This window comes from Anastrepha ludens, chromosome 4 (genome assembly GCF_028408465.1).
Source record: "Anastrepha ludens isolate Willacy chromosome 4, idAnaLude1.1, whole genome shotgun sequence".
Classification (NCBI taxonomy): Eukaryota; Metazoa; Arthropoda; class Insecta; order Diptera; family Tephritidae; genus Anastrepha; species Anastrepha ludens.
The window spans coordinates 68,748,057-68,775,262 of NC_071500.1; the positions used below are offsets into that span (position 1 = coordinate 68,748,057).

The following is a 27,206-nucleotide window of genomic DNA, read 5'->3' on the forward strand; positions in this document are numbered from 1 at the left end:
CGTGGAGTCTTCCCAGAACAGTTACTTTATTTTTTGCGATTTGGCCTGACGTCAGGCCCCTTTCCAGTACAAAACAAAACATGTTTGTGAAAACTAAGCGATTGGCTTGGTAATATTGTGATTTGTAAAATTTAAACTAGTCAACCTAATGAAAACGAAGCGCCGCGTGTTAAATCGTGAAAGCAAAAAATAATTTAAAACCTCCAAATGCAGTTTATTTGTGTATTTATGCGAAAGACGTCGCAAGAAAGTGTATGTGTGTGCGTATAATTTCTTGTGTTCGGTTATTTCGAAAAGTGATAGAGAAGAAGATTGCGTTTGCCGAACTCCCCGTGTCGTAAGAGTCCATCTAGAAACGAACAAAAGGATAGGGAACTACTATATTGTGAAGAATAGTAGGCGAAAGCAATGGAAAAAACCAAACACGAGAAATTATACGCGCACACACATACTCTCCAGCCACGTCGTCTTCCACAAAAATGCAAGAAGCTGCATTTGGAGGCTTTATGTTGTTGATGTTTTCTTAGCAGCAATACTAAACCCTGTCAGAGTAATGTAAATCACCGGCTGTCTTCGTTTAACTCATCTAAAGGTAGGCTTAGGACACTTGCAGTTTCGACAGGTTAGGTCCAGAGGGAGAGGGGTGTTAGATGAGTGGGTTTGGTGAGGCATGTGAAAAGGTGGTTAATGTATTGGGGTGTGCCTTCATATGCAGGACATATATTTAGTATGTCGGGGTCAATTCTGGATAAGTAGGAGTTAAACCTGCTACAATATTCATTTGTGCTTTAACAATTTTAATCTCCCGAATCACAATATTACCATGACATTCGCTGAATTTTCACAAACATGTAATTTATCCTCCTTTTGTTTGTTCTGTTCGTTTGTCAGACTTGTCAAAATCACGAAAAATAAAGTAATTTTTTTAGAAAGGCGCCACTATCAGTACTCAATTCGCCTAGAGAAAATTCACCTACCAAATCACAAGAAAAAAAATCAAGTATAACACCTTGTATAAATTCGCTTGTATAACTACCAAGGCGAATTTATTACAGGTGACAGCAAACACATATAAGTAAAACCCTACATGTATTTGTTGTTGCGTTTGGTGCAAGCATCACGTCAAAATCAGTAAGCAAATGTAAACATACGAATGTAAACATACCAATACATACAAACAAAGCATATCATTTTGACGTAAGCCATACCTACGGCGAAAAATTCAGCTGGGTAAATGCTGTCACCTTAATAAATCCACCTTGATAACTACGTAAAGAAGCCGCTGCACCCATACGTCAAAATTTTGTTATTTATTTGGGCGCTTCTTCGTAAACAAGGTCTAAGGCAACAATAATATTTTCTGTACATGATTGTTACTATTATAGCATATTAAATTGAAAACTGGCAAAAAACTTGTCATAACTTGTGCAAGTACTCTAAAACCATACATTTTTATATGGATTTCAATTCAGAACAAACTGGAAATGCATTACGAAATGGTGAGAAAGTTCGTATGTACAATGATTCTTTCATTATTTCACTCTTTCGTAGAAAATAAAACTCATAGTGCAACGCGGCTGTTGTTTTCCGCAGCGGAAATAATGAATGGAAATGAGGACGAAGAGGAAATTTTAGATATTGTTAATTCTTTAGAATGTTCAAAATGTAAGCAATGTGGCAATTGCATTGACGGTATTAAAGATATAACAAAAACTATTCGTAGCACTATGATTGAAATTAACGAATTGAAGGAGCGTAATCGGGAACGTCGCCATAGAGAGTTTGTGGGACTATTTCAAAAGTATTTAACAAATGATCTCAAAGCTCTTGAGACTTCAACGAATACAGTAGCTGCTACTGATTCATATGTTAATCAGTTAAATGATGGGGTGAGCTTAGATAAAGTTGGATCTCCTCAGCTTTGTGAAGCGGCTAAACTCTCAGATGTTGAGAAGAAACAGCAACTACCGCAACTTACTCGAAAACGGCGAGACAGTACCTCTAATGATGCAATTACTGAAACTCCGCCAAAAAGATCAGGTGAAACACTAAATAATTTAAATATAGAGCCTATATCATATACACCTCAGACAGAAATTATAAAGGCCAGACAGAAATATGAACTCGTGGCAATGCGTGAAAAAATGCTTGCTATGCAAAGACGAAAAATGGAAGATCGGGAGCGAAAAAAGCGCCAAGTTTCCCAAATGTGATTAAAATAATTATGAGCTATAACAAGGCATAGAAAATATAAACATTTCTTAACATGCTATTTTAGAATGCTTTAAAAACCAAAAATAAATATATACAAATTTGTATATCAGTGAGATCTGATGAAGATCATAACATTCACTTTTCTGAAAATTTTACATTATTGACTTAAGTTTAAGCAATTGAAATTGTTAGTTTTGAGTATTGTTTAATTAATTAAATTATATATTTATAATATATAGGCGGTATAATCTTACCATTATTAAGCAGAGGAAAATCTACCATCACCCAGAAAACTGGGCTCCTATCTGGAGGATTAGTTAGCAGCTCACGCAGAGAATCGGATGGGGTGGGATTATCGCCCACCCATCATAAAGCAATCGGATTACCTTAGGATACATATACATATACATATGTATTCTTCAATTTGTGGAGTACGTCTTAATGTTCCACAAAGGGAGGGACCAACAGTTTTATGACGTCTCCAAAGAGGAGATTTTTTTTCATGAGCTTTTTTATGGCAGAAATATACTCGGAGGTTTGCCATTGCCTGCCGAGGAGCGACCGTTATTAGAAAACAACTTTTCTAATACCTGGCATTTCGTGATCGGGGTTTTGAATCTGTGCACTGCATAAATCCATTGCAACGCACTGTCCTTATTAGCGATGACACTTTCATCGCATCCGTTACAAAAATTGTGTAAAGCACTACTTCGCTTTCTTTTGTTACAAATGGTATCAAATAAATAGTGTGGAGCAAGTAAAGAATACCTACCGTTCCCGCTAATTAAGGGGACAGATACCTGCAAACGGCCATATTTTCCCTGATTTTCATTACAATTATTTAAAATGAAGAAGTCAATATATTTTTTTCAGAATTGGCATACAGTTTATTTAGGTATACATTAAAAAAATATAAAATTTTTATTTTATTTTAATTATTTAAAATGGCGGATGTACACTCAATTCTTACAGGAAGTTCGCAGCGGGGCTTCTCAATTGGCGGGCATTGTAGCATTATTTTTTCGAAAAATTTTGATTCACATAGAAAGGAATATCATAAAGACGTGTGCAAAATTTCAGGGAAATCGGTCTATAACTTTTTGAGTTATCGTATACGCCAATTCGAAAAATATAGTTTTGAGAAAAACTCGGCTAAAGTTTGAATAAATGAATATTCTTCTCCCAGCGCTCGAACGCAAAGGATAGAGCCGTCACGGTTGACGATCTATAATATAAGAAATACTTAAATTTACGTTCTAAAAATTTTCTGACACATTAAAGGATTATATTAACATTTACAGGTATCTGTCCCCTTAAAAAAGCTGGATATATTTAAAGTTTTGAGAAAAACTCGGCTAAAGTTTGAATAAATGAATATTTTTCTCCCAGCGCTCGAACGCAAAGAATAGAGCCGTCACGGTTGACGATCTATAATATAAGAAATACTTAAATTTACGTTCTAAAAATTTTCTGACACATTAAAGGATTATATTAACATTTACAGGTATCTGTCCCCTTAAAAAAGCTGGATATATTTAAAGTTTTGAGAAAAACTCGGCTAAAGTTTGAATAAATGAATATTTTTCTCCCAGCGCTCGAACGCAAAGAATAGAGCCGTCACGGTTGACGATCTATAATATAAGAAATACTTAAATTTACGTTCTAAAAATTTTCTGACACATTAAAGGATTATATTAACATTTACAGGTATCTGTCCCCTTAAAAAAGCTGGATATATTTAAAGTTTTGAGAAAAACTCGGCTAAAGTTTGAATAAATGAATATTTTTCTCCCAGCGCTCGAACGCAAAGAATAGAGCCGTCACGGTTGACGATCTATAATATAAGAAATACTTAAATTTACGTTCTAAAAATTTTCTGACACATTAAAGGATTATATTAACATTTACAGGTATCTGTCCCCTTAAAAAAGCTGGATATATTTAAAGTCAAGGTAGGTAGGTAAATTAAATTAATAATTTTTTTAACTAAGAGAAAGTCTTCCCTTATAAGTTTAAATTATCCCGTAAAGCAATAATTAAATACAGCTAATAATTAAAAGAAATAAAATTCCAGGATAGAGTCAGTAAGTTCAGATGACGAATTGATAGAAATTTTTGAGGCAGATGCAACTCTACAATGTTCACAAACATGCAAGGTGGATTTATTCCATACAAGGCGAATTTATTATAGGTGACAGCAACCACATATAAGTAAAACCCTACATGTATTTGTTGTTGCCTTTGGTACAAGCATCAAGTCAAAATACTATACAATACGAATGTAAACATACCAATACATACAAACAAAGCATATCATTTTGAAGTAGGCCATACCCATGAAGCAATAATTAAAGGTGATGTAAGTAGCCTAATTTTCACCCTGTGTTAGCCATCTTGAAGCTACTTAATAAATCCGTGTTGTCCTCTTGGAAAAGCTACTTTTTATTTCAAAGCAAATTCTAAAGAAAAAGTACTCAAAAGCGTAGAAATTAAAACTTTTGCTGAAAAAGTTAGCAGGCAATATTATTTTGCCTATTCCATTTTACTTAGACATTCGCATCGTTAAAAAATCAAATGTATGATTAGCGGACGTGACGAAATAAAAGTGGTTTTTCCTCGTTAAGAGTTTCCACTATCCTCAAGCTGTTTTATTTATTACTTAAGTGTAGGTTTACAAGTGGCACATATAGATTCTAATCCGATGCATGGTCAAAATACATATATACAGGGCCCGCCATCTATCGTTACGGATTTGAACTAGGTATTATTTGAAGAACGTTAACACTTAGCTGTCATCTGATTTGACAGAAAATTAGTTTTATTTTTCCGCTGAATGAAAATGGTTGTGTATACGCTCAAAGAACGCTGGGAAATATTGCGACATTACCTTGAAAATCATGGTAATGTTTCAGAATGTGTACGAAAATTACGTACGGCAATGGGAAGAAGAAATTCTGATATCGTTTGGCCGCCTCGGAGCTGCGATTTGACGCCGTTGGATTATTATGTTTGGGGTGCCGTCAAAGACCAGTGTTATGCCAACAAACCAGCAACAATTGATGCACTCAAGACCAATATACGCGATGTCATAGCTGAAATACAGCCGCATACAATCGAAAATATGTTGAAAAATTGGACCGATCGTATGGGATGGTGCATGGCTAGCCGAGGCAGCCATATGAATGAAGTTGTGTTCCATCCTTAACCGGAAGGATTGTACTTAAAAATAAAAAAAACAGTTAGGAAAAATGTTGAGTAGTTTTTTTTTATAGCATTTTTAATTCCGTAAAGTTAAATGGCGGACCCTATATATGACACAAATCCATGAGAATAGTTAAGTTAAAAATATAAATAATTAAGTACCACTTATAAAATAACATAAAATTATTCTATGGCTTACAAGGACCTTTTTCAATTTTTTACTACATTTTCAGAAAGGGGATAAACTTATGCCCTTTTTTCCCTTGCTTCCAAATTGCATCAATGGATTAAGTAGCATCTGAAATCAGTTGTCAAACTTTACTTAACCTTGAATAATTGAATCATGGGCCATACCAAGGTGGATTTAATAAGGTGACAGCATTCACCCAGCTGAATTTTTCGCCGTAGGTATGGCTTACGTCAAAATTATATGCTTTGTTTGTATGTATTGGTATGTTACATTCGTATGTTTACATTTGCTTGCTGATTTTGACATGATGCTTGCACCAAACGCAACAACAAATACATGTAGGGTTTTACTTATATGTGTTTGCTGTCACCTGTAATAAATTCGCCTTGGGCCATACCTACGGCAAAAAATTCAGCTGGGTGAATGCTATCATCTATAATAAATCCACCTTGAATACATATATGTATTTATTATAAATTCGCCTTGCAAACATGTTTTTCAATGCCGCCACCGTAGATACTCAATTCGCCTTGCTATATTGCTTTGTTTTTATTCGCATTTAATTTGTTTTGTCTTCGTCTGGCAGCACACTCCTTCTGTCAGTTTTCAGCTATTGTTAATTCGGCTGGTACGCTAAATGTATAGTGTAATTTTTAGATGCAATTTATATTTTAATTAATTTTACGTATAAATATGAAGTGTCTGAAACATGTATGCTTCTTAAGAAGATATAATAATGATAAAAAGATATGTATCAAGTGCACTTAATGTATAAAAATTTGTGAAGATAGTGCTCAACATATTCGAACAAATAACTTAAAAACATGTTGTGAATAGTGTAAGGTTAATTTTATTGAAAGTATCTTTAAGCCCATATATTCTGTGAGATTCATTGAAAAAATCTATAACTTTTCCTAAAAAAGCGAATGGCGTATCGTACAAAAACCACCCATTATTTTATAGTGAAGGCACAATTTTTTTGCCGACAACCACTTGGAGGAAACATATGCATATATATTTTAAGACTTATAATGCATTTATTCGCTTAATAACTTTTACGTGTATATTTGATTATAAATATTAATGAATAATTGTAGTTGGAGGAGAAGGTGTATATAGACTTAGGTAAGATTTAATTTAAACATTGCTACTTTTATACATATGTATGTATATATTTTATATGTACCTTCAGCATCAAAAGCGTACTAAAAGTTCGTTCCGACTGAGGGAGTAACACCAAAAAGTACGGAAACGCTTTCTGCTAAAAGCTGGTGTGTTAACAAGAGTGATAGAATAGAAGATTGCGTCTTCCGAATCGTCGCTGCGACGTCACAATAATTTATGTGAATAATAAACAAACAAAAGGAAGGGGAATTACTTGTTTGGGAAAAGGAAAGGAGGCGAAAGCAATAGCGGGGTACTAGACAAAGCTAGTTTACTGGGGTAGCAGCCCTTGGTTGGGAAAAACGAAGAGTTATTCCGATAACGTAGAACCGGCTGCCGTGGGAATGCATCCCGCACAACATGAACAACCTTTTCACATGTCCCGTCAAACCCACTCATCTAACAATCCTCTCCCTCTGGACCCAACCTGTCTAAACAGCAAGTTTCCTGGGCTTACCGTTAGATGAGCTGACGAAGACGACCGGTAATCTACACTACACTGACATGGTTAAGTATACTGAACCAGCAATAATAATAACAACAACGACAACAACAACTACCAAATACACTGGCACAACTACGTTCTGGATACTGTAGCAGGTTAAACTCCTTCATATCCAGAATCGACCCCGACATACCAAACACATGTCCAGCATGCGAAGGTACCCCGCACGACACTAACCACCTCTTCACATGCCCCCTTAAACCGACTCATCTAACCCCCCCTCTCCCTTTGGACCCAACCTACGGAAACAGCATGTTTCCTGGGCCTACCCTTAGATGAGCTAGACGAAGACGAACGATGATATGCCTACACTGACAGGGCTACCTATGCTGTTAACAACAACTACCAAATACAAGAAGTTATCTGACACACACACACTTACTTGCCACGGCCTCATCCGCATATGTTGGGTTAGGTTGACCTGGTTGACTTGCAGTCACTCATAGACCGGTTCGGTTAATAGCGATACCAGATGTAGGTTATTAATTATGCGTTCTGAAATAGTCCTCACACATGGTGACTGTTTCTATTGCGAATTTAAGAAGACATTTCCACCCCGCAGTTTACACGTCTTCCAAGCTGTCAAATTGTGATGACGGCAGATATTTTAAGCGTGTTTTGAATAACGCAGCAAATCCGCAAAAGAGATGCCTATTATAGTCATACAATCTCTTCGAGTTAGTGATAGTATAAATAGAATACGACTGTGATTGTCTTGTTTACACATAATCTTTGCATTCCCGAAAGTGCACAGGCTCTCCCATTTCGTCCTGAATTTTTTTATCATGTTTTCGTTTAGTTCATTGTTTAATGTTCGTATTTACTTTGGTATTTTGTTAACAAGATTGGGTGATAGAGAGACCCCGTTTTCTGACGTTTTTCGTTTATTGTCAACTATTTCGTTTCCTACAATGACCTTTTGGCTTGGAGCCCAATAGAAATGTAGCTTACAATTCGTTGCCAACCTACAATGATCTTTTGGCTTGAAGCCCAATGGAAATGTAGCTTGCAATTCGTTGCCAACCTTTTACTGCCTCCCTGCTGTGAAGAACGATCCTGGACGTTATACTAAACGATGTCACTGCTTTAATGGCTACCTGGCGATATCTATATGTAAAATTAAACCTTTAAGTTGGTTTCTCATTTTGGTTCCATAGTAGCTTGCTGTCTAGTACTACCCCAAGGCACTTTGTGTACCGTAAAGATGCCAGTTAGTTTTCCTAGGATTCCTTAATAGTGTGCCTTTTTTCTTGTAAGAGAACGTAATGTTCAATCTAATGTACCTATGGTTCGAATGATGGTATGATGTTGTACTAAGCACCTTCCAATTCTCTACCCCCAAATCTTCTCTAGGGTCCTTACCCTTATTCACTATAACAAAGCTACTTTGTAATATAAAGTTAAATAGGGACTCACCTTTGGAGTTCGTGTACGTGCTCCCCCAGATCGTGTGATGCGAGTTTGCACCACCAGCTCCTGCCTCTTCTCGCCAGCTGTCCTCGCCAGCCTTTGAAGATCGCTTGTCGGTGCGCCATTTTCGTGTGGTAAGTGGTATTTGTTGGGAGATTAGAGTTAAAATTGGAACTTATACTTTTATTAAATAGTATCACTGATCTTACTCTGTTTACTGCACTCGGAAAATATGTTTCCCGAGTCTATCCATGGTTCCACTAGTTTAGATTTGTGGATGTTTATCAACCCTATTCCACATTTTTGGTTATCGTCAGCAGTGTGGCGCTTTTTGAGGTGTAGAAATATGCTGCCTATTCCCCACGACATCTTCTCAAAGCTCGTAAAGAATATCCTTCCTTCGTCAAAAGCAGGCTTAGGTGCATTCAGATCGACATCCATCTTGGTAAAGAAGCCTTCTAGCAACTTCCTTTCAATTACGTTTCTGCGCTATCTGTCTGATTACTACGGTCAACGAGCACCACGATCAGATGTCGTTGGTAATCTCGCTGGCAGACGCCGCTGCTTTAGACGTTGTCGGCTTTTCGCCGCCGCTCCTCTTCTTCCTTAAGGTTAGACCTACCTCTAAGTCGGTTGCAGATTTTGATCGCAGCCTTGTATCGCGATTTCGTTTTTAACCCCTCTTTTGATGGTCCAAGTCTTCAAGGGCTAAGGCACCATCGCGTCGCAGAGGGGATTTAGGTTTAGGCTTGGCAGTATTGGTAGAACCGCTGTAACCTGCCCCCGTTACAGAAGAGGTGTGGCTGCTGGCGACACAGCTTGTAAGCTTATCCCTTCCTTCATCTCTTCGTTTTTGTCCTCCATGTTGGTTTTATAGCAGCATCTTTACCCTTATCGTTTTATTTCTAACCGCCAGGAACTTGATTAGCAATATTCTTTGTGCCAGCTCCACCGTCCTGCACTGTAAGCTGTGATGCTCTATGCCCGGCCAGCATCCACGCAGAGGATTAGCTCAGAGGATTTCTGCCTGCCGTCATCGGCATACAAACGCCGAAAAACTGCATTTGGAGGTATTTTTGTAATTCGTGGCATATCGTGGCACGAATGCCATAAATCATAATATTAACAAGCCATCCACTGAACGTTTACAAACATGTAATTTCTCCTATTTTTGTTTGTTTTGTTTTATTATGGTGCCTGATGTCACAATTGTCCAAATCGCAAAAAAAGTATCGGTTTTTGGGATGACGCCACCTTCCGTATTCTATTCTATTCGCCTTGGTGTTTACATGCTTTTGCTTTTGTCAAAAATTCAATGGGAACGTAAACAAGCAAATAAGACAAAGAAGCAGGGCACTTTGACATTCCAACTAGCAAATCGCAAGAAAAGAATAAAATAAATCAGCTGCTATAGCGAAAACACATCATGTGGTTGCGCATTGATTTACATTGCTTTAACCCATGAATGTTCATTGCAGCAATGGGACTCAATAAAAATCTACATATGCTTTTAAAAAAAAAAAAATAAATAAATAATTGGCGCGTACACTTCTGTTAGGTGTTTGGCCGAGCTCCTCCTCCTATTTGTGGTGTGCGTCTTGATGTTGTTCCACAAATGGAGGGACCTACAGTTTCAAGCCGACTCCGAACGGCAGATATTTTTATGAGGAGCTTTTTCATGGCAGAAATACACTCGGAGGTTTGCCATTGCCTGCCGAGGGGCGACCGCTATTAGAAAAATGTTTTTATTAATTTTGCCTTCACCGAGATTCGAACTAACGACCTCTCGGTGAATTCCGAATGGTAATCACGCACCAACCCATTCGGCTACGGCGGCCGCTTTTAAGTCATAAATCATTTTTATTGTTTAGTAATAGGTTTTTACTAAACCGCCGTAGTAGAATGGGTTGGTGCGTGGTTACCATTCGGAACGAGCGTAGAGCGTAGAAGAGAATGTAGGTTCGTTTCTCGGTGAAAGACCAAAATGAAGAAAAAGTTTTTTCCAACAGCTATTTTTTCTATTTCTGTCACGAAAAAATTCCTCATAAAAAATATCTGCCGTTCGGAGCCGGACTGAAAGTGCAGGTCTCTCCATTTGTGGAAGAACATTAAGACGCTCGCCACAAAGAGGAGCAGGAGCACGGCCAAACACCCAAAAAGGGTATACGCTCCAATTATATATACATATGGCACATTATGACATTTCGTTTTTAAAGATGTTGGCCCTTTCAAATATTGGCCGCAACTGCGCCGTAATTTGGCCATCTGTAAACACCAATTTTGAATGACTCGCTGGAGGACTTCGGTCGGTATCTCGTGAATATCTTTAGCTCCCCAATCGAAGCTGGTTTATTCACAAAGCATTTAAACTTTACATACTCCCACAAATAAAAATATAAAGGGGTGATATCACATGATCTTGGTGGCCAACTCACCAGTCCGAGACGAGGGATAAAGTGCTCACCAAAACGACGACGCAGTAAATCCATTGTTTCACGGGCTGTATGGTGCCGTCTTGTTGGAACCAAATGTTGTGGAGATCACGGGTTCCAATTTCCGGCATCAATAAATCGTTTATCATGAAGCGAAATATGTGCCGCTAATTACTCCAGCGCATATGCCGCACCAAACGGTTATTTTCAATGGATAAAATGACTGTTCTTGAATGGTTTCGGGTTGCTCTTCAGCCCAAATACGGCAATTTTGTTTATTGACGTAGCCATTAAGCCAAAAATAGGACTCATCGCTGATCGCCATAAGTTGGTTTGAGCGCGCGACGAACACTTTTTACAGAGCGTCGATTTCCGTAATACAATTGTACGATCTGTCAACGTTGTTGTTTCATCATCCGTTGTGATACCACTGTGACTGTATGTCTTAACTTCAACCAAAAATTTTCTACCCATGACTTTAATATATCAATTTAGTTCAAATTTCACTTTTTTAATATTTAAAGAGCTCTAAATCTTGTGCTTAAGGCACCAAGTTGGCAACTATGCTCATACCAATGCAAACAATTATCAAACCGGAAAATGAGTAAGAAGAACGCGTAAATAATCTTTTCATGAAGAATTTTTTCTTACCATGGGGGATCTAAAGTTACCAAGCATATCATCAATATACATATGTATGGATATATGTATGTATGCTCGCATGCAAGTACATACATATGTATGTAAGTTATTTACATATATATAGTGAGACAGAAACTGTAAGCGGATGACAAAATATTTACTATTATTTATGGCGTTTTTGGTAAAGAAATGGTTTTCATTGAAATTAAGAATATCACTCTTATTATATAAAATTTATAAAAAGTGGAAGCATGGAAACTCATAACATAGTAAAACACACGGTTGAAGTCGGTATTGAGCGAAACCAAATCGAAGCGATAATTCTAGGTGTCAATAATATAAGCTTAATAGATTTTTTGCAAGTTTAGTTCAAATAAGGAAGATATCCGTAATTGCTTAATTAAGCTTTTAAGGAAATATTCTCAGAAAATGCTCAAATATGTAAATGGTAAGATGAAATAATTTCTGACGTTTGTTTCTTATTAGCTTTACGCTAGATTACACTGTATGCCAATTTTATAATTTTTTAAAATAAATATTTAAATTAACAAATCAAAATTAAAATTAAAAAAGGGATCGTTTCAAAAGAACCATCATAAAAATATCATTTTCTTTGACATACGTTTGAGTTATGAATTAAACATTTACTGTTTTGCTTTTCTCCTGAGGTACTGGAGAATGGAGTGGTCAAACATGCAAATACGGAAATCAGTGTTATTAGAGCAATCGTAGTTTGCAGTGGTGGAAAAATAATAATTTTGTTAATTTCCTAAAATTGCTACCATTTTAAGGGTTAGAATTTTCAAAAAATCGATTTTGTTTTTATTTTCTTTATGTATATTTTAGAATATACACAGAAAATAGTATATCAGTCCGTGGAATATTTTCGAAGTTACACGCGAATTTCAAAAGGCGTTTCGGAGAGCTTGAAAGTGCTTTTCAAACTTTAAACGCGTTTTTCTCAAAATGGTATTTTCAAAGTCGGTGACCAACATTACTTGAAAACTTCTAAACCGATTAGTCTCAAATTTTAACACGAGATTCTTAAATGAATTTTTTTGTAATGAATCGAAGATTTTTTATCACCGATAAATATTTTTTTATAAATAATTTAAGGCCGAAATTTTGGTCAAAAATCGATTTTTTTTGAGAAACCGCCTTTAACAAGATCTGTTTGATTTTTTAAATTCAGAGGATCCAGTTCAGAGTTATAGTGGTCACCGCAAAACCTCTTTTTTGAGAGGAGCTCCGGGAGATCAGCTGTAGCTCCTTTCCAAATAAATATTTTTACTAATACTAAGTCTTAACATATAGTTAAAAGATAAGATAAGATGAGAACTATCGATATCGAGATTGTATTGACATTTCTGTACATTGGGGCTTGGCAAGCCATCATAATCGTTTAACGTCAGAACAACGCTTCCAAATTGTTGAAATTTACTTAGAAAAAAAAATCTATTCGGGAAGTTCACAGAGCATTGGCGATATCATCGGTCCTTATTTCTTTCTAAATGGGGCCTTGCTGACCGAATTTTTGTTTCCAAAAATTAATCAGTTAAACATCGACAATATTTGATTTCAACAAGACGCTACTTGCCATACAGCGCGCTTAACCATCGATTTATTGGACTGATCGAATAGACCATGTAACTCATAACCGCGGTGTATATATATTATAGTATGCCGGATATCAAAAAATGTCATGAAGTTATCTACCAGATTATAGTAAAAAAATAATCAATCCCAACAATATTTATTTTTTGTATTATCATTTTAAGCTCTCAGGCTCTTAAAAAACACTCGATATTAATTTAAAAACAAAAATTCAGTTCACAGAGCCGCCTAACGTAGAGCAACAAAAAACAAACCTTAGAATTAATTCCTCGTATTAATAATATTTTTGAAAAACTTCGGTAAGCTATAAGTAGTATGCCTGGATTCAGTTAAGGAAATCTTTCTTATTTGAGCTTAACTCGGAAAGGGCCATTAACCAAGCATTATTTATTAACAAGTTTGATTTTGTCGCATAGTGTATTTGTACATAAAATTATATAAGATTTAATTCCACAGTATATAAAAAAATTTAATACCTATTCGTTTTCAATTAAAAGCAGTAGAATCCAAGCTTTTAGACTGCAGGAATACTAACTGGAATAAATTTAGAATCTACTTGGCGAAGGTAACAGTGTAGAAGTTTTGATTTTATGGAGTTAGACGACAGTTTAAAAGTATGTTTACTGTGCAAAGTCTATGAGAAGTGATCTCATCTAAGAATATGGAATCTTTGAGGCTACAACTCCCACCTGTTCAACTTCCTAGCGTATGCTCGAAGAGAAAGGTTGCCCTCGACCGGTTTTAAGTTTGGGGATTGTCCACTCTATTACTTGAATTTGTTTTTCCTGAAGACAATTTCGGATAGCACGTACCTCATGTATGACTTTATCTTTTTGAAATATGGTGCTAGTGCCTGTCAGTTCCTCCATAAAATAAATCAAGGGTTCGTGCAACAAATTCATGTATCCTTTTTCATACGTCCGGAAATGTTGTACATTAGTGTTTTTCTATGGTAACTGAAACCCAAATAACCATTTCTAAAGTTTTGCTCAGAAAAATCAGAATCGTGCCGAACAATTATGGAAAATGTACTTACTCATTTGAACATACAGCAATTAAATTAAAATTTTAATTTTAAATTTTAAAATTACGAAGTAAAGCATGATGAACATGAACGTCGTTAAATCGCGAAACTTCGGTAGCAAAAACAAGGCACGGTTATTATTCAAACAAATATTAAATGTCTGTGCCTGTAATTGAATTAATAAATAAGAAAGAAGACAAGGCCAATTGTACCAACTACGTGGAAGTAGCCTCTTTAGCGTGACATATAAAATCTGTGCAGAAATACCAAATACCAGGGTGGATTTCGTGTTTTGTATTTATTAAGGCTGTACGATGACAAATGAAAAAAATTACTTATAACCTGTGCCAACGCGGTTTTACGAATGCCGCCATATTGTTAATTTTGAAAAGAAAGCTTCGATCAGGCACAAGAATGTTTATTAATGAAACTAATTTCGCTTGTCCGATTGATTTTAGATGAATCTCCAAGGACTTGTGATGATCACCGCAAGAGACTTCTGGAGAAACGGGCTCCACACCAACAACGATAACTTTTACAATTATTAACTTTTTTTTTTGAAATTTTGCTGAAGTCAAATCGAAACATGATTAATGCTATGTTTAAATTTTTGTAAAATAAAGCAATTGACAAGCAAAAAAAAATTATTGAACATCATAATTTTTTCGGGCCTCTGACTACCCCTAACCCCTTAAGAGCTTCCAAGCAAATGTAATTTGTGGCAGCTCTTTTCCAGTGCTAACACAGGGCGAATCGAAGGCGCCTTATGTTTAGCCTTCATGTGAATTCTTTTGTTTTTAATCAATTTAAAGGATAGTATCGATTTTTTTTTCGAAACATCGAATGGAACCACTAACTATAGTTTTTCAGCTCTACTTAGTTTAATATGTTTATTGATGTACGTATAAGGGTAAAGGTTTTAAAAGAGAGACGTGTGCTTGTAATTAGCATGCAGCTGCCGTTGGCTTGAGTCCTAAGAGATGATATCATCTAGCTCTAAAATAAGTCTACCTTTTGTACTTCCACTCTTGAGAGACATATATAGGAGAACACCTAGCACTTCTATAAAGATGGCACACAAACGTCGGAAGGCATTGGTACCAAAATCTTCGATCATCTTTAAACTGAAGTATGCGTAATCTATTTGGTGTAGATGTAAAACCTAAAAGGTTTAAACATCTCGTAAATTTCCAAAAGAATAAACTGAAATTGTTCACAGGTATCCTGTTGGGTCATTGTAAAAAATATACGCACGATAGTAACCTCGTTTGCGCAAACCCGCCAATCTAACTCATAGTTATAATACCACTTTTCTTATGGTTCCATATCTTCTAAATAGCACGTTTCTTGAGACAATTGTTAGATATTTAGTAGGACGCCTGCATGGGCAGGACCGCTACTCTAACAAAAACAAAAATGCAAAACGAAAAATAATTGTGTCTTCTTAAGGACCTTTCGATACGAAGTTTTTAAAATAGTGATTTTTGGCAATTGTATATTTTTATAGTCGAAACTATAACCGAAAAGGACTAATTTTGCCGACTGCAGTCGAAACAAAAAATTGAATTAAGGGGGGAAGCTGGTCTAGAATTTTGAAAAAATCGAAAAATTTTTTTTTGTCTTAAAAGGTGCTTTAGGGTCTTAGAAATAATATACCAAATGAGGGATGCCAGCAAAAATGTCTAAATGCCCAAATTTTTCATTCGACGGCAGTGCCTCGCAGGTATGCCCCGAACGCTACTTACAACTTTAAACGCGTTTTTCTCGAAATCACTTTTTTTAAACTGGCCGAAGACATAACTCGAACAAATCTTTACCGATTCTTACGAAATTTTGACAATACATTCGAAATACCTTTCTCCGGAGACGTACGTAGGATTTTTTATTTATATTACATAGTTTTTTTTTTAATTAACAATTTTATGTCGTTCTTTATAGTGAAAATTGTAACTTTTTGTTCAAACGTGCACCATTTCGCGAAAAAACAAAATATCGAAAAAATCCTACGTACGTCTCTTTCTGTTGTTATATAGAAACTAAAAAAATTTTATTTTTTGATCCAGGACAAAAATTAAGGAGTTTACGTCTTCGGCAATGGACCCACTAGAAAAAAAGGCGCCTTAGGAGAACTGCTGGACAGCGGCCATTTTGAAATTAATTCAGACGAAAAATTTTGTATTTGTACCATGAAAGCTATATTATTAAACCTATTTCACAGATTTTCGATTGATTCCTTTGTTGAGTCAAAATAAATTCATAAAATATGCCCATTTTTTGCGCTCTAGACCAGCTTCCCCCCCTTAAGGAAATGTATAGGCAAAGTCGCTGGTAATTTATAGGTAAATTATTTTTTATGGGAAGAAGGTAAACGAATAGAGCAAATGCCCAAGCATGTCTCTATCTGACGGTATGCCACATAAAGATATTCCAATATCAATCAGTTCATGCACAGCCTCCATTTTTCTTAAATAGCAACCGGTTTTGGAGGACTTTCTTGTAATTTGTAGTGCTCCAATAGGATTGGCGTATGTGATGTTTTGAAGAGTGCTTTACATGCAGACATAAACCTTAGTTTTTATTTTTAAATTATCGCCCTTCATTACAAGTGGCATCAAGGCAAATACATATTAATTTTAAAACGGAACTTTCATCTGGAATTTGGGATTAATTACCTATGTATATAAACAGATTATAAAAATTGGCAGCATCATCTCAATACTCGTGAAACCGTTTGATCTTTCTAGATTATGGAATAATAGAGGAAATACTGCAATTTTGCGATTTCTTATTTAGAAAACACGTCGATTTTAACAATTTTAAAAAGTTTCGTTAATTGTTTTTTTCCGCTGTTAATTTTATTTTTTCCGTTGTCGATAAGAGCTATTTCCCAACGTATGTTACATGCAAGAAGCATTGTAAGACAAATATATTTTCTGGCCAAACAACCAACAACAAATGGTGTAAGCGAGAATTGTATACAGGGTGAACGATATGAAGTGTTACCTATTCAAAACACCATAACTTTTTTGTGTGAAATTAGTTTTTATTGATTTCAAAGATAAAATTGTTCAAATGGTCAAAAAATGAGTTGCATGCTGCACGAATGTGATCTTGAGGTATTTTGACCCATTCTCGTATAATCGCTTTTTTCAGCGCATCCATACTGGCATATTTGTTAGTCCTCACCTTGCTCTCCAAAATGGACCAGATGGAATAGTCCATTGGATTTGCGTCTGGCGAATTCGAAAGCCATTGCGTGGACGAAATGAAGTTTGGAACAAGATTTTTTAACCATTCTTAGTTCACACGAGCTTTATGAGACGGTGCCGAATGCTGTCGGAACGTCCATGGTCTACAACCGAAACGTTTGCGTGTCCACGGCTCTAAAGCAGCTTCTAGAACATTTTCCCGATAATAAATCTCATTCACTTTGACACCAGGCTCGATAAAAACGATTAGAGAGCGTCCATCAGCGGTCACTGCGGGCCAAGCCATTACTTGCGATGGGGAATTGCTTCGAGTGGCCATACGTAGGCTCAAATTCTCGTATGAGCGTTCGGTCAAGTAAATACGATCGTTTTGAGTGTTTATGAACTGCTCGATTGGGAAATTTTTTGCATCAGAAAACACAATGTTAGGAAATTCGCCCCGTTCGTGCAAGCGCAACAATTCCTTTGCTCTTTCGCACCGAACTTTTTTTGCTGGGGTGAAAGATCGTGTGCTTTTGGAACTTGTAAGCCTTGACCTTGAGCTCATTTTTTAATATGCGTCGATTGCTGTCTTGCAATATTTTCAGTTCTTTGGCAATTTTTCTTCCACTTCGACGTGGATTTCGTTCAAGTCGAGCCTTCACTTTCCGAACCATTTCTGGCGTTGTTGCGGTTTTTTTTTGGCCCACCCCCATAGCGTTTTGCAATGCTACCAGTATCATTGTAACGTTTTATAGGGCGATACACAAACATTTTATTCACTTTGAGGTGACTGAGCTCACGAATAATGGCTGGTTGTGATTTTCCAGCCAAATAAAGGGGTTTTCAATTGGCGCGGGTCGATTTTGACGCCCTGTGGCAGCCATTTTGTTTTGGTGACATCTGTCAAATCTTTTGTTTATTATTGAGTTGCTTATGCCAAATCATCATGGCAAGTTACACGATTGAACAGCACGTTCAAATGATAAAACTTTATTATCAAAATGGTAAATATTTTTATGAAGAGCTTTTTCATGGCAGAAATACAATCGGAGGATTCAAAAGGCATTTACAGTTAGTAACAGAAATAAGTATACACCGGACACGTTTTCAATTTTCCCCCAATTGATCTCTTCAAACAACCTAAGTTACAACAAAATCATATTTAATCCAAATAATGACAAAATTTTAAAAAGAAGCAAAATTATAGCTTTTTATATTAAAGTTTTTACAAATTCATGTATCAAAAGTAAGTATACAGTTCATCATATTACCTATTAGTTTGTGAAATCAAAAACATAATTAAAATCAAATCCTAGTATTTGGTAGGATAACCATAAGACTTTACAATTGCTTTAAGTCGTGATGGCATTGATTTCACCAAGTTTTCAGTTACAGCTGGTGGTATTTTATTCCATTCCCCTTGAAGGACGTTTTTCAGTTGTTCCTTATTTCTAATCGGATGTTTACGTATTTGCCGTTTTAAATGTTTTTATAAATGTTCGATTGCGTTGGTATCCGGGGACTGTGGCGGTGTTTCAGCTGTTTTCGCACATTGTTTAACAGCCACTCTTGTACAATGTTGGATGTGTGCTTGGGGTCATTATCCTGCTGGAAGATAAACGTTCCTCCAAGGCCCAATTTCGTTTCTTTTAAAATATTTTTCAAAATATTTAAGTAACCATATCGGTCCCTAATATTTTCGATAAATGCCAAGTTTCCAACCCCGTTCGCAACCATACATCCCCAAACCATCACAGAGCCCCCTCCATGCTTCAGAGTGCCGTTCATATTGTTTGGATCCAATTCCGCGTTAACTTTTCTCCAAACTTTTCCACGGCCATCAGATCCACAGATACTGAACTTACACTTATCAGAAAATATGACTTGGTTCCAAAACGTTTGGTCATATTTTTTATGATCTTATTCGAATGAAATCCGTTTACTCCGATTGACACTACTCACAAAATGCTTTTTCCTAACATTGCGCCCATGATAACCAGCACTATGCAAAACCCGGTGAATAGTTTAGGTGCTAAATTGTTTTCCAGTCTCATTTTCAACTTCAGATTTCAATTTGGGGGCACTTATTTTGGGGTTTGTCCTGATTTTCCGTACGACTAAGCTTTTTTCTCTGGGACTTAAGAGCGGCGGACGCCCACAACGCTCTTTATTAGTGGTGCCTCCCGCACTCTTATATTTATTCGCAATCTTTTGGGCTGTAGCAAAACTCCTATCTATCAAACGACCGATTTCTCGCATTGATTTATTGTCCTTGTGATATTTTATAATCAGCTTTTTTAAATCACCAGAAAGCTCTTTTCCTCTTGGTGCCATTACTAAAAATGTCGCAAAAATTAATACAAAACGTACTTCCCTAAATTTTTATACTCACTTTAATTATTTCCTTTTAATGGCTTTAACTTTTTTAATCAATACGTAAAAATAAATGTTATGCTAACTGAAAATCGTTTGGTGTATACTAACTTTTGGGACACAAATTTCGCTGGCATCAAAGACAAAGTAAAGCGTGGATAACGGTACCTAAAATTTACAGCTAAATTAAGCGCATATGAAAGCTTACACAATTACCATGTGTAAAATATTTTGATTACATATTAAGGAAAGCGTTAGCGTCAAACAATTCATAAATCAGGCTCCTGTATACTTATTTATGTTACTAACTGTATGTCGATTATTAAAAAACGACTGAAAGAATTAAAAAGCACTATCAGAAGATAAGATAAACAACGCGGCCATATTTCATTAAGATAGTTTGCCGCTCATCTTTTGAGTTGAAACAAAAAAAAACATTTTGATGAGATTGCAGCTCGATATAACAATTCTTAGTGCTAGTAGCCATAAGCTATAATATGTGTTGCATTTTTCTCTTTCATACAATAAAATTATTTAAAAAAAGTTAAAATCACTTTTTTATTAAGACTCGATACACACATATTTATCATGCGTTGAGAAAACATTATATTGAGCAAATTCATCGTTTGCCGGAACTTCAACCAATATGTAAATTTTGCCTCAGTGCTTGCTCAGTGCTCTCCATATTGCCCCCCTCGTTGCAAAATTCAGAACTATTTATTTTTCCAATCTCAACCCCTTTGAACTATTAACATTCCCACAAGAGAAACATATTAAACTAATATTTAAGGTTTGTAAAAATATACCTGCCGCCGTGCCGAAGAGGCGGAGGAGCTCGGTCAAACACCCAAAAAGGGTGTACGCGCCAATTATATACATATATATAAAAACATACATATTCATAAATTAATTTAATCTTCCCTATAATTTATATACATTCTAAGCCGATAGCCCTGGCAGCTAGTGCTTAATTAATTATATTATGATTTTAATTGTAATTAATATAAATAAATAATAATATTCGTAGAGTACACGTCACACCAAACAGTGATTTTAACATTATGGAGAGGTTGTTTATGCACGATACGAGGATTTTCAGTGTCCCATTATTTACCTCCTCCGCTTAGGATGAAATGCCCCTGCATAGACGTTATAGAATAATCAAATCGAAAAGCAACTCAAAGTTATTCAGAGTTGTCATGTGTTAAGTGCAGATAGAACACCCTGTACCTTGATAATGAAAAAATGCACAAGAATCTTTATACAGTGACTACGTGGTGATTATCTACTTCGCCTACGATAAAATTACAAATCAGCTTCAGCTGTTTAAAGGTTGTGTTTCCATCTGCGCTAACGTGAGTTAGGGCGATTTTCGTTTTGTTCAGAATGCGCTATTTTTGAAACTGATTTGATTCGGTTCTGCTATTAACATATGACCTAACAGAAAATAGTATGCCATAGTATATAAAAAGTTTTGTAAATAGTTTTCTGTTTGGCGAAATGTGTATACAGAAGATTTATTTTTTTAATTTTTGCCGTGATATAATAAACAAGACGAAAACTTACCACCTAGTATCTTCATATAAAGACAGGCCAAAATCGCGTAAGTGGTTATCGCGCCAATTAAAAAGAAGATTTAAACACAGAGAATTTTTTACGACGTACATACTTCAATGCTCCCAGTTGTGGTTAATAGCTCGGTGAAAATAACGTATTACTCTTAACTCACTTTTAAATAAACATAAACATAACAACATAAAGGGACTACAATAGATTCTAGCACTTCTGGTTTTGACGAAATATGTACAGCCGGCAAATACATTTTTACAAATTTTGACTATTTATTTATTATTTAATTTAAAATGTTCTTTTTTATAAAAATATAGTAAATATGACCATTCTAGAATAAATACCTTATTAATCCAAATTAGAAACTTAATACAAGATTGATAAAAATTGGTAAAATTTTCATAAAAATTTAAAATGTTTAATAAGTTCAGCCCAGTTTTATAGCCAATTAAATTTTTAGTACAAGTTTGAAGTGGATCAAAATGCTCGTCGATTTTTGATAATTTTTTCCTAAAGGTATTGCATATTTTTTTCTATATACAAAAAAGGATTTATTAGAAAGAAAGGCTAAATTCAGTGCAGACCGAACTCTGTATACCACCGCACATTTTAGAAAAATTTGTCTGCTAATTTTTGGAATCAAACAAACTTATAAACAACTCGTTATCAAGGAATTTCGCCTATTTTCAATACCAAACTAGCTTAACAAAGAGTAATCTGTGTACCAAGTTTAATTGGAATATATTAATTTACGCTTGGTTATCGTGCGCACGGACGGAAAGACGTGGGCACCACAAATCGACTCCTCCCAACATTCTGAACATTTTAGTAAACATATGTACATATTCTGTATCTATTTCGATTCGTTTGTACTTTTATAACACTACTTTTATAAAACAGTAAAAAAATATATTACTACTACATCTTCCCTTAGATGAGTCGGAAGAAAAGGTTTAAAACTTAAAAAATATTTCGTTTGACCCAAGAACTGCTCCTATGAATGTTACATGTTACTTCAATGCTCTGCTCTATCGCTGTTGCTTATGGATGTGTATGTATAAAAAGGGGACGAAACACGAAATGATAATACTCTAAATTCACTAGAATTAAACTAATTCCATACCAGTTTATTGCCCTACAGGGTTGTACTTCAAAACCAACTGTGTTATCAAATAGAAGTTTTATTTATCTATGTACATATACACATGTACACATATGTATGCCAATGTATGTTGTTGCCTTATATTATATGTACATATGTATACACTATCTTAATAAAATTTTTGCTGCTTATTTCAGTTGAGGCAGTGAGCAGCTTTTTCGCTGCGTTGGCGTCTGGATCACTTATTCAGAAAGAAGTTCAAACATTTGATGAAAAATTGCAACGTGTGCGTTTGAACCAAAATGCGTCGCCGAAATTTGAAATGGATTTTGAAAGCAGCAATGTTGCTGACTTTGTCATTCATTTTGTTTCTCTTACTCACAAGCTGGATATCATCGAGTCCTTATCGAAATAAATTACCCATTTTGACGCCAAAACATTCAGCAAATTTGCGCGCGCACAAAAAGATGTCGGATAATTATTTGGACGCTGGTGCAGAGCACGAAGTTGAAGCTCCAAAGCTGAGAGAGTCACAAAAAGATGTGATACCTGAGTACCGAAAATTGTCAATATCAGGTGATCTGAAGAAAGATTGGCATGATTATTTGGCTATGGAGCATGACCAGAAACGAGTTGGGCTCGGCGAACAAGGCAAACGGGCTGAGCTAAATGACGAGTCACAGAAGGAGTTGGAGCAAAAAATGTCTTTGGAAAATGGATTCAATGCTTTACTTTCCGATTCAATTTCAGTAAACCGTTCCCTTCCCGATATTCGTTATAAAGGGTGAGTAAAGTTTATTGATCAATTAAGTTTGTATCTCCAATACACTAAATATATTTCCATTCCATCCTCTAGATGTCAAAAAAAGAAATACCTAGCGAAATTGCCTTCAGTCAGCATCGTAATTCCATTCTACAACGAGCATTTGGGTGTACTTATGCGTTCCGTGCACAGCTTGGTGAATCGTTCGCCACCTGAATTGCTAAAGGAAATAATATTAGTGGATGATTTTAGTGATCGCGAGGACTTATTTCAACAACTTGAACAGTATGTGGCCGAAAACTTCCCTAAAGTACAAATTGTCCGTCTGAAAGAACGTACGGGATTGATTGGAGCGAGAATGGCTGGTGCGCGCCATGCCACGGCCGAAGTGCTAATATTTTTGGACTCGCACGTTGAAGCAAACTACAATTGGCTGCCACCATTATTGGAACCAATAGCACAAAATAAACGAGTTTCGGTTTGCCCATTTATCGACGTAATTGATCATAGTAATTTCGAGTACAGAGCACAAGATGAGGGCGCACGTGGTGCTTTCGATTGGGAATTCTATTATAAACGTTTGCCTTTATTGCCGGAAGACTTGGTAGATAAGACTAAACCATTTAGGAGTCCCATTATGGCTGGTGGACTATTTGCTATATCAAGTGAGTTCTTCTGGGAGGTGGGTGGCTACGATGAAGGGCTTGATATTTGGGGTGGTGAACAATACGAACTGAGTTTCAAGATTTGGATGTGTGGTGGTGAACTTTTGGATGCTCCCTGCTCTCGAATTGGACATATATACAGAGGTCCACGCAATTCAAAACCTAGCCCACGAAAAACAGATTACCTACATAAGGTAAGCTTTTTAAGAGTATTTGGAAAATGTATAAACATCCTAGAATATATATCTGGGGACATAGTAAATTTAGGTGCTGCCTTCCAAGGATTTGTTTGTAAGGTATATAACTACCACCGTATAACGGACGTGTTTTAGCCGAAAGTGTGTGTCATATCTGCAATATACCCTGAGTTCAAACCCTGCTGCGGAAATAATGGACATAATTCCTTTTTCCGAATTGCGTTTGACTCTAGGTGACGAGTGCATTTCTGCCACGGAAAGGTTTCATTAAATGCATCTACCGCTTGCATTAAGAATCATACTATGATTTGAAGGAGAAACTTTTCAAACTCGGATGTATGCGAGATATTGGTATGTATGCATATATCTACCGCTCGGCTTGTGGATGCCGTCCTTGTAGGGCTGCTATTATCTATTGAATATGAAGTATTTGAATTGTATATACAGAAATGTTAAACTTAGAGAAGAGTATACTTAATGATAGAGTTTTGGCTCGATGATTAGATATTTAATCGCTAATATACTTAATTTAAAAACTCTTTTGTATTGTTTATTACATTTAGAACTACAAGCGTGTAGCTGAGGTGTGGATGGACGAGTACAAAGAGTATATATATGATCATGGACAAGGAGTGTATGAGGGTATTGACCCAGGCGATTTGAGTAAACAAAAGGCTATACGCGAAAAACTTAAATGTAAAAATTTTAAATGGTTTATGGAAAATGTGGCATTTGATCTGCCCAAGAAGTATCCGCCAATAGAGCCACCTGATTATGCATATGGTGCCATACAAAGCGACGGTGAACCAACTTTATGCATAGATACATTAAACAAGCCACGACACTCAAAAATCGGTCTCTTTCCCTGTGCGCCGAATCTGAAACAACCGCAAAGAAATCAAAATTGGGCTTTGAGTTGGCAGAAAGATTTGCGTTTACGACGCAAAATGGATTGCTTAGACGTACAACAGCAGCCACCGGATGCACCCGTGTGGCTTTGGGATTGCCACGGTCAAGGAGGAAATCAATTTTGGTTTTATGATCGCAATCATAAATGGCTCATTGCGGGAAAAGGCAGTAATCGCTGCTTGGAGGCTCAGCCAAGTAAACGGGCTCTTTACATTAACCAATGCGACTCTGACAATGAATATATGAAATGGAACTTTGGTAATGTAAATCATACAGCGTTAGACCTGTTTGATCAGCAGGAACCAACAAACTTATAGTCGAATAATATCTAAACTTGCCTTTTTTGGACCCAGAAATAAAATATATGTACATTCAGAAGCATTCAATTTTTCGTGTGTAAAACAGTCATAGTTTAAGTGAAAATATTTGATATGGATAGTTTCCAGCCTACTATGTTTCTACTATTTGTATTTATACATATGTTCGTATACTAAGTAAAACTATTTTTTAGCCAATATTATACTACAATTTGTAATAATAAGTGTTATTCTTATACGTATATACATAGTCGTTTACCCTAGGGAGTATGAATATTTTTTATTTACTCAGATGGCACGGCGTTACACTGGTTTAGAACCTTTTAAGTAGGTCTGGTCAAGTAAATCAGAAACTATTAAGTAACTAAGATACTATATTAAAATAATTTTAGCGCTTTCAAATTTATGTTCAGTTATTTTCAAATCAGTTTTAAGTGGCTAAGAAGGTTTTAAGAAGGCTAAACGATTTATATGAAATAGTTGCAAATTGGCTTGCAAAATGTTGGCGGCCACCATAGTCGAATGGGTTGATACGTGACTACTATTCGGGAGTGCGTAGGTTGGAATAATAGAAAACCTTTTTTTTTAATAGCGGTCGCCCCTCGGTAGGCAATGGCAAACCTCCGAGTGTATTTCTGCCGTGAAAAAGTTCGTCATAAAAACCATTTTCCTTTCGGAGACGGCTTAAAACTGAAGGTGCCTCCATTTGTGGAATAACACCAAGACACCCACCACAAATAAGAGGAGTGCTCGGCCATACGCCTAAAGGAAGTGAACGGGCCAATTATTTATTTTTATTTTCATGTCTGAACCAGGAAGTATCGGCAATCGAAGGAAGAAAGCTAACTCAAGGGGAAAGCTAACTCAAAATGAATTTTGGCAGTTTTTTGATAATATTCACAGGCCCGTACACAGAAATGCAAACAAACTCAACAAGTTTTGCATAAACAATAACAATATTAAAAGTTTTAACAAAAACAAGAGAAAATGCCTTAATTATGACAATTTGCAATTGATTTTTATGAATGAGAGCAATTCGCCGGAAGTGCTGTCGTAAAATTCACCACAATTACTTCTAATCGCTTTTCTCCCTCTAAGCTTAAGGCGTAAATGTGTGAAGAAAAGTGTTTGTTTATTCTTTGATAGCTGAACAATTGCCGCAGAGCGTAAATTATACGACACGCGCATATTCAAATAAATTACTTTTTCTTGATTTGTTTCTCATTTATATACATATGTACATATATTGTTTCTTTTGTATTTACTGCAAATAGAATTTCATTATTGGTAGATTTAAAAGTACGTGTTGGTCGTTTTAATCGAAATATGGAACAATATAGTGGCCGGACCTTAGTAAAAAAAAAATTCGTTACGAAATTCTTCTTTCAAGTTTCTTCTTTGAAAACTGTTAAAACTATGACGATAAATGTAGCCATTGTACCAGCTGGCCTGACTTATCACAGTATAAACACATGGCATAGCATAAACACAATACCGCCGAACATCGAATTGTTGCCACGAATTTTTGCGATTTACCGTGTATGAGAATGTACAAGAAATATAATATACAAGAAAGAGGAATGTGAGAGCACAAATTTACAGTGCTACAATTTTCTTATCTGAGTTACTTTAGGGTGCGAACTGTGAAATCGTGATAATGAAAATGAGTACATAATAATCATTACATTAAATATTATATAGGTATACATACATAATTGGTGCGT

The 27,206-nt window shown here is 35.9% G+C and overlaps 2 protein-coding genes across 4 annotated transcripts; both read left to right on the top strand.

Annotated features, from left to right (window-relative positions):
* The first annotated feature begins 1,262 nt into the window (after positions 1 to 1,262).
* On the top strand, positions 1,263 to 2,448 carry LOC128859713 (uncharacterized). Of its 2 annotated transcripts, XM_054096743.1 has the most exons (3): positions 1,263 to 1,499; positions 1,552 to 2,040; positions 2,091 to 2,215. In XM_054096743.1, exons 1-3 carry the CDS (start codon positions 1,457 to 1,459, stop codon positions 2,120 to 2,122), a joined length of 564 nt encoding a protein of 187 aa, XP_053952718.1. In that variant the 5' UTR covers positions 1,263 to 1,456; the 3' UTR covers positions 2,123 to 2,215. The 2 variants fall into 2 exon arrangements, with proteins under 2 accessions (XP_053952718.1, XP_053952717.1); XM_054096742.1 differs by having other exon boundaries at positions 1,266 to 1,499; positions 1,552 to 2,448.
* Positions 2,449 to 6,208: 3,760 nt separating this feature from the next.
* LOC128859712 (N-acetylgalactosaminyltransferase 6) lies at positions 6,209 to 26,636 on the top strand. Of its 2 annotated transcripts, none has more exons than XM_054096740.1 (4): positions 6,209 to 6,730; positions 22,829 to 23,415; positions 23,488 to 24,253; positions 24,820 to 26,636. In XM_054096740.1, exons 2-4 carry the CDS (start codon positions 22,934 to 22,936, stop codon positions 25,480 to 25,482), a joined length of 1,911 nt encoding a protein of 636 aa, XP_053952715.1. In that variant the 5' UTR covers positions 6,209 to 6,730; positions 22,829 to 22,933; the 3' UTR covers positions 25,483 to 26,636. The 2 variants fall into 2 exon arrangements, with proteins under 2 accessions (XP_053952715.1, XP_053952716.1); XM_054096741.1 differs by having other exon boundaries at positions 6,209 to 6,443.
* Positions 26,637 to 27,206: the final 570 nt, after the last annotated feature.

Bases quoted from the DNA above. Each gene is read 5' to 3' on its own strand.
- LOC128859713 (XM_054096742.1), top strand. From the start codon at position 1,457: ATGGATTTCAATTCAGAACAAACTGGAAATGCATTACGAAATG. The intron at 1,500-1,551 runs GTGAGAAAGTTC...ACTCTTTCGTAG, and splicing joins TGGAAATGCATTACGAAATG to AAAATAAAACTCATAGTGCA.
- LOC128859712 (XM_054096740.1), top strand. From the start codon at position 22,934: ATGCGTCGCCGAAATTTGAAATGGATTTTGAAAGCAGCAATGTTGCTG. The intron at 23,416-23,487 runs GTGAGTAAAGTT...TCCATCCTCTAG, and splicing joins CCCGATATTCGTTATAAAGG to ATGTCAAAAAAAGAAATACC. The intron at 24,254-24,819 runs GTAAGCTTTTTA...TATTACATTTAG, and splicing joins AAACAGATTACCTACATAAG to AACTACAAGCGTGTAGCTGA.